At 43.8% G+C, this 8,272-nt stretch overlaps 1 protein-coding gene across 1 annotated transcript; it reads right to left on the bottom strand.

The window, feature by feature from the left end:
• Positions 1-55: 55 nt before the first annotated feature.
• On the bottom strand, positions 56-7,939 carry LOC112576688. The gene is made up of 2 exons (XM_025259328.1): positions 7,631-7,939; positions 56-1,327 (listed from the first exon to the last, which is right to left on the bottom strand). Exon 2 carries the CDS (start codon positions 1,028-1,030, stop codon positions 56-58), a length of 975 nt encoding a protein of 324 aa, XP_025115113.1. The 5' UTR covers positions 1,031-1,327; positions 7,631-7,939.
• Positions 7,940-8,272: the final 333 nt, after the last annotated feature.

Below are 8,272 nucleotides of genomic sequence, written 5' to 3'. Positions count from 1 at the left end.
TCGCTGCTGTAGCCGATAGACTCGCCTTTCGATTGCACGTACGAGACAGCGACTACTAGCGCCACCACGACAGCCGGAAGTGCGATGGACACCGCGATGTTTTGCGTGTTTTCCAGATCAGCGACCTGGACTCGTGGCGAGTTTTGGCAGAGAACACCTGGAACATGTGCATGGAACACACGACCATCCAGCAGAAGACGCTCAGCCAAGCCTCGTGAACTAATATCCCCAGGGCCTGGCACCACACTCCAGAGGTCTGAAGGTTTGACGCCAGCATCAGCGCCACCTGCGCGACGAAGAGAGCGGCGCACGTGCCCATCACGTTTAGCCCCGGCTGCGTGCGCAGTGCCGGAAGTAAGGCGTAGACAACGAATGTGAGGACCACGCAGAGAATAGACATGGGGATGGCGATCCAGGACAGGAGGTGTTGCCACAGCGGGGAGGACCTGACCTTAGGGACATGCTTGAGGGCTTCTAATGTTTCTATGCACACGTTGAGCACCTCGTTGTCCTCCAGCCTCACGTACAACAGTCTGTCTAACTCCGCCTCCTCATGTTCACTAACCACGACCAGTCGTTTCTGGCCATCTGCCCCCTCCCTTATCATGAATTCGTCCCTCGAGAGTTGGAGGAAGGCGCATAAAAGCAAGGGGCTCATTTTTATTTTCAAGGGTTCTGGAATGGTTCTTTTAATTGCGAAGAATTCTCGAACGTCGGAAAAATTATTTGTTGAAGGAGGGCCTTTCACCAATGCGTATACAAGCCTTATTCTTCGTGTTTCCGCTACATACGGGCCTTTTAACGCGTCTTGAGCCCATGTGCTATAACCATTTTTGTAGATAGTCACATTTTTTTCAACTGTCGTGGTGTTTTGGGACGATTCTAGATCGATGTGCTGAATGAGAATTACTTTCTCCTTAAAATCTAACCTCTGCACAATCCAATTATCAATGAGGAGATTCTGAACTAAGAAACCCTCTGCAATGTCTCTTTTTATCTCCCTTGACGCTGTTATGTCCCCTGTAAGCATTATTTTGACTATCTTTGCTTGATCTGTACAGTTAGAAAAAAATAACTCTAAAGTGATCGTGAAGACGTATTCATAAGCATAGTTTTGTGTTTTGTTTTCAAGTTGCCGTTGAAGTTGCAGCACCAGCTCCTCCAAATGACTCTTTCCTGGATGTATTCAAGGCGAGTTCCGTGGTGGGAACGAGGTTGATGTTCAGCTTGTAAATCAGGCCCCGGATATTCGCCAGCCCGTGCTGCACGTGCTGTTCTCCGCGTCCAACAACTTGCCGGCCGGGCAGGTCAGGTTGCGACACACGCCCTGCGGAAGAAAACCTGAGGTCAGTGACACAAGTTCTCACAAATTTATTACATTTCGTAGACTGACGATGGATCAGTAATGAGCCAAGAGATAGACCATGATAGTACTAGCAGAACAACGGTCGACCAGTAATAAACCAAGAGATAACTATGATAATGCTAGCACAGTCACACCTTACCTGATGCTATTAACTCCGTGTGTGTGTGTGTGTGCTTACCTTTAGTTGTTCTTTTGTTATGCTTGTTTCTCAGGAAATAAAATCCATGTAGCCACTTCACTAAACTCCTACCTTTTCCCTTCCATGCGAAACAAAGATGACGACAACTACACTTCAAGAGAGCTAGTTGCTTATCTCAAGGTTGACTTGTTTTGTAATCTCAGAATTGTGTACGTTACTAAATTTTTGGTAGTCGTTGGAATAATAACGAGATATTTACTCCAGACACCTGTGGCTGGGGACAGACTGACAGGGTTCCCCCACTCTTGTCGACTGTGGGCGATAGTCAGCAGGTCCTGTACACGACGACCAGTCCAGTTTTTGACATTCGTCAGTCAGTTCTTCCTCTGGTCACCGTGGCGTCGACTTCCCTCCAGGGTGCCTTGAAGGGGTTCCCAGTCACTTAATCCCCAGACACTTCATCCCCGACACTTAATCCCCTAGACTTTTAATCCCTAAGCACTTAATCCCCAGACACTTAATCCCTAAACTAAATCCTTAACTATAAAAATTATGAAGTCAGCGAAAAATTTAATTAAAATTCAAATAATTCAAATTCAAATCATGCTATTAACTTCAACGTCATTTGAACATCTACAACATTAGTTAAAGTTCATATAAGCTAGTAAATTTAATGTTCTTCAACAATATGATATGAAAATTGTTCTTGAGTGTTCGCGAGGTAGTTGTTGTAAATCAATATGAAAGGTAAGCTAATGATCGGAGGTACAGCATGGTAGAGCCATGAGAACCTATGGAGGTAAGTTGACGTTTACTGCAGAATGACAAGCCCCCGGCGTTGTTGTTCATTCAGTCATCTTCTCCTTCATTTTTCTCACTGCATTGTTTGCCATCGCCTTCTCTCTGCTTGATTATTTCATTTCCAACTGTCACTAACGTGACCAGACACTTGAGTGATTGATGCTTGATACATCTCCAGTTCAGGTTTCCGTTTAGCGCCTTCTTCTTGAGCCAGAGTTCATATCCATCATGAACTAGTATAGATCGACCTTTACTCCTTATTGTGAACTCCAAAGGCATTTCTCTTACGGTTATAATATTTCAAGTTCACAGAACTGTCGTTCAACGAAGAATAAAAATATCTTACTAACTCAACACTTTTATAGAGGCATTAAACAGTGCTTTATAGAAGAATCAGTGAATAGAAATCACACATCACACATTGCTCTGTACAGGAATAAGTGTGTGTCGATGACGTATTCTAATTCAATGCTTTGAAAGAAGCATTACATAATGCTTTATAAAGGATTAAGTGTCGGGGATTAAGTGTCGGGATTAAGTGTCGGGGATGAAGTGTCTGGGGATTAAGTGTCTGGGGATTAAGTGACTGGACACCCCTTGAAGGACAGTCTTCGACAGGGTGTCGTCCAAGTCACATGACCAAAGAAGACCACATGGACACTACCAGGGATTAGTACAGGTTAAACTTGGTGGTGAACCTTATCTTATGGCTATGCCAGCTCCTATCTGGTCTATACATTGTCGCTATTGCCGTCGTGATCCTGAAGAGGATATCTTGATTGAAGCATCCTTCTTTGGAGATAGTAGCTCAGGCATTTGAAGCTGCTTTATCTTCGAGCTGTACCCCTTTCATGTATATCTCTACATTGACGCTGCCATTGACCATAACTTTGCTATTTTCAGTGCTGGTGTTTATTCCATATGCATTTCAACTGTCAGTCTGTCGGTGAGGTCTTGTAGTTCTTAGTCAGTGCCTCTTAACAGGTCTTTGTCCTCCGCAAAGTGTAGGCACCAACGGAAACAGAAGTGTGATGGTTGTGGAGAGCTTCGAGCATGATGTTCTCCAAGAAGATATTAAACAACACCGGTGATAGGGATCATCCTTGACCTTGTGCCAGACTCTTTTAAATACCTTTTTAAAGCTAATGAAGTTGTTGTAAAGGTTCCGGCGATGCTGAAGATGCTTTTCTACGAGAATGCGACAGTTGAAGATCTGCTTAACTGTTCTTCTACGTGGTCTGAAGCCAGCCTGTTCTTTTGCTAGCAGCTCTTCTGTGAAGGTTGTAATGTGGTTCTCGATCCATTTCTCCCTAGTTGCCTTCATCCCTTTCTAAATGGTAGCTGCTTCTTTTCTCTCTTAAAGACCCTCCTATGATCACAGAGGTCTAGGATATCTTTCATGACCCATGGCTGGTTTTTGTTTTCTTGATCGCCCTATAACCTCTTGGGGTATTGATAGTAGCCCCTCTTTGATGTTTCCAGCGAGGGTGTCTACATCACATTCCACAGGTTCAGTGACGCAAAGTTTTCTTCAACTGTGGCCTTGAAGACTTCTGCAAAGTTTGGGTCTTGCAACTTCCACAAATAAAAGCGAAGTGGGGAATGTTTGAGAATCTCGTCGCTTTCAGGTTCGATGTCATGGTCGCTACCTATGTCAGTGACTGGGTAATCACTGGCTTTGTTGATGCTGGATTTCAAGCATCTCGGCATCATGATATGGACCAATCTGTCTGAGGAGTGCCACGTGGCCGTCCGTGATTTCTTGTGGGGATGTAAGGTGTTGGCTATGGTGATTATCTGGCTGTGCGCAAATTCTAAGAGTGTAATGCCCGTGTCATTGGTTTCACCAAGGCCAAGTTTGTCCACCGTTTCTGCCCATTGCTGGTAGGCATCTGGGCCGACCTTGGTGCTTCAGTCACCATGCAACGTGTGTGTCCTTTTTCAAAACTGCCTTTACAACTTTGTCCAGTTGTTGGTAAAACTCTTCCACTTCGTTGTATCCATACGTGGAAGCTAGAGCATATACTTGGACAAGGATGACATTGTGGGGTTTAGCTGAGTCCCGTATGGAGCTCAGCAGGATACAAGCGTACAGCTGATGACGGCTCCGGCCACCTTGTGCTCGAAGAAGTCCACACCGACTCATGTCTGGCGTCTTCTTCAGACAAAGCCAGCCCTAGTTTGGACACATGCTTGAAGCGACATATTACCAGTCACGTTTGAAACGAGAAACAAGGGCGAACTTTCTTCTGTCTGATTTCTTGGTTCATCAAGGCTAGAATTTGATTGTAATACATACTGCCTAACCAGACATTTTCCCGAAATGCACTGAGACCTCTCCTGACCTCTGCAGCGGTCAGTTACGACCGGCAGCCAGAAGTAGCTGGCCGGACAGCGGGCCGGTCACACTGCTTGATGGAGCAGACAGGGGCTGTTTGGCTACTTTTACTAGCAAGTCTTCCGGTGCTGTTGCTGCAGAGATGCTGAAAGTCATCGCAGACCCTCGCGACTTCCCACGGCACACAGAGGCTGTCGTTAGTGTGATCGAATCACTTGGGATGAAAATACAAGTGGAGTTTTCTTGCACTTAGTCAGAGCATGTTAACCAAACTTTAATGATGCTGCTCACCTTATTAACACGAATATTGATGCGCTATTCCAAGTTCAACGAGGGACTTCGCCAGTAAATGAAAAAAAATTGTCATAGAAGTTAAAGAAAAAGCCAATCATGGATCGATAACGAATGTAAGAAAAAAAGGAAATAGGTGAGTCATGTGCTTGCGGGGGTTGAAAAGAAAGAAAACAACAGCGGTCACTGAACTTCTTTATACAATGAACAGAAACCTCTACAAAGCGTTTATAAAAATGAAGAATGACAAATATAAAAAATTGTACCGAAGAAACACTTGACAATAACAAGCCAACTCAAAATTAAATTAGTAAAAACGAATGGTTCAACTATTGTTTAAAAGTGTTTAACGATCTCCCGGTTGTACACCAAGATAAATATTTACAGACTGACAGACTGATCTTAATACCCCTGAAAGTAGTTTTCTTTTATCACTTCCATAATTCGTTTAGATCCTCTTTTACTTATGTCATCACCTGTACAACTCAAGCAATGCCAACATTACACCTGCTTCAGTCAGATACAGAGTGGGTGTCTGTAATAACAGTAACAGGCAATAAGTTATCTTCTCATTGCAGCTGTCCAGTCTGCACAGATAGAAATGAAACAGAACTTTATTTGAGGTTGATGTGTCTCGGGCCCCGACAGTCTCGGGTATACTGTTCTTCGAGAGAAATATATACCTTTGACATTTAATAAAGTCCATTGGTCTTTAAGTTAAGGTTCTACTTAGCGGCAGGAACAGGCCGATAACATGTGCTCGACATTTTTAAGGGAATCGGAAAAATGCTGTGTTGCTGTGTGTATTTTTTGTGAATTTTTTATGACAATTACAAGACTTCTTACCACTCCCTGTCATGCGGGTCGATGGCCTGAACAATAATTTGTTTGCTGCTCTCTCTATCTATCTATCTCTATCTATCTATCTCTATCTATCTCTCTCGCTCGCTCTCACTCTCGCTCGCTCTCTCTCTGTCTGTCTTGCTCGCTCTTTATCTGATTATATGTAGTATTTTAGTCTCCATATAGATGTGCTCTAATAATAATACACTGTACAGTTATCTGCTCTATGTATCAAACATGTTGCAACATATCTTTATGTAGTGCATTAGAAATGTATAATGTCAGTTGATGTCACCCTTCTGTTACGGGCCGATGGCCTAAACAATATAATATTTGATTATATTCTAATTATATTCAACTTGCAAGTACATCGTGTTAACACAATGAACAGAAACTAGGCGTTGATATGTTTCTAGAGTTCACAACATGTCATAGTTCCCCTGTAAACATCTCTCAGGCATCTCTCTCCGGTGGCTGTTTGGGAATTTTTCTTCCCTTGTTATTTCATTCTGGTTTTGTCACAATTCCTGGTTTCGCTCGCACTCAACAGCACACCAGTCACCAGACTGCTTCCATCTGTTTCTTAAACCAGGTGGACTGAGGAGCTGACTCACATTCGTGACGAAAAGAGAAACCCTTTGATTATAGTTAAGCCCTGTGCTTTACATGCAAGGTCTGAAGGATTCACAGTTTTCTGAGTATCCATTTCTCTCAGGCCAACAACAATTTTTCTGGAAAAGAGTTGTTTACTTTTGCAATAGCGGGAAAGCTTGCCACATCAATAAACATGGCAGAGCACACCCTTGTCAGGTGAGTAACAGGCCCTGGGTAGTAAACATCGTGTTCAGGCTATAGTCTGGCCATCTCAAGTCACCGCTAGACGGCTCTGGCGTCGCCACCTCACCAGCACAGTTCCAGACTACAGTCGTTAACTTCTTTTCATGACATCGCCATGTTGGTCGTTCCCAGGTCCTAAGTCCGCTGTGTCTGCTGGGTCAAATGTCAGAAATGTCAAAGGTCTGTGTCTGTGGCATGACTAGGACATCTGTTGGCCCTCGTGGCCTGCTCCAGCCGATCACGTGGTGTGAATGGCGGCGCTGTTTGCTGTTTGTCGTGACGTCATTGTCTTTGGTCCCCTGAATGCCTCGTGTACAACAGACAAGTAAGGGTCATCGTTTGTCATGGAGCATATGGCACTGCAGACTGTCATGTCAGCCCTTGCACACACAAGGGAAACGTCTGTGTAACCATCGAAGACAATCACCTAAATGACTAGACTTTAAAGTTCAGGCATTATAATCATATTAAAATGATTTAATAATTAGAAATGTATAGGATTAAAAGAATGTGTGGCAATCAACATGCAAAAAGTAAAATATCTTTTCACCCTTTTAGCATTTTTTCATCGTCCATCATGTAAGGAGTGCACACCTACTGTTTTTTTAGCTTGAGTGTTAAGTCTCCCTGACTGCAGTCTATCAGATGTTATTTGTGATTTACTTTCATTAGTCAGTCAGCTACACTTTCTCCTTTTTTAATTACTTCGACCATGATTTCTTTTAGTCTTTTGTACAGAATGCAGTTCATCGGCATTTACATACTGCTAAGTGAACATCATTGTTGTTGTTGTTGTTGTTGTTGTTGTTGTTGTTGTTGTTGTTGTTGTTGTTGTTGTTGTACAACACATTGTATTCCTAGTTAGAATTTCAAATACGCATAAAAATTACAGTTGACAATATTCAGTGATACCCCAAGCTGCACCACAGCTAAGAAATGCTATGTCTTACAGCAGTGGGCTCTAATCCAGCAACATAAACTTGCCTTAAAGGTGAAAAATGTGTACTCGACTCACATCCAATCCTTGCCACTGTCCACGATGACACACAGTCAGCTCTCGTGGTTTCTCGTGCTCTGGTCTCGAAACAACACCCAGCAGCAGAGTAAGAGGGGGCAGTGGTGCTGGAGAGTTTTTACCGCCAGGACTCAAAGATGCAGAGGCACACGGAACTGGCTGTGGGTAGTCACCGTTACAAATGGCACAGAAGAGGTTTTGGTACACCTGTCCAGTCCTGTTCTTGACACGGTAAAACAAATCGTCCATTTCTAAACAATATTTCTCGATCTCCTCGTCATACGCCTCCCACCTGCCTGTCACGTTACAGGTGTGGATCACATCTGAGAAGAAGTCAGCCGCGTGTTCACACTTCAAAAGACTCACGTTTTTTGGCGGTAAGAAGTTGATAGTACAAGAAGTGTTAGAAGCTGTTGCCATTGTGATCATTTTGTCCTCAGATGTGGCCGTATAGACATACTGGAAATGTTCACAATGCAGACTTCGTGTCCACACAGCCAGTGAACTGGCGTTGTGACAGGTGGCACAGTTCCGGTTTCTGAAAGTTTTTCCACTTTCCATGTCAGTTCCCGGCTCGGCCAGCAGATGGTTCTCTGGGTTTCGCTCACAGTCCTCCCGTACTGTCGTCTCCTCGTCGCTCCA

Source organism: Pomacea canaliculata, linkage group LG1 (genome assembly GCF_003073045.1).
Source record: "Pomacea canaliculata isolate SZHN2017 linkage group LG1, ASM307304v1, whole genome shotgun sequence".
NCBI lineage: Eukaryota > Metazoa > Mollusca > Gastropoda > Architaenioglossa > Ampullariidae > Pomacea > Pomacea canaliculata.
Note: the sequence above shows the minus strand (reverse complement) of the source record. Positions and strands in the feature narration are given on the sequence as shown.

Bases quoted from the DNA above. Each gene is read 5' to 3' on its own strand.
- LOC112576688 (XM_025259328.1), bottom strand. From the start codon at position 1,030: ATGCTTACAGGGGACATAACAGCGTCAAGGGAGATAAAAAGAGACATT.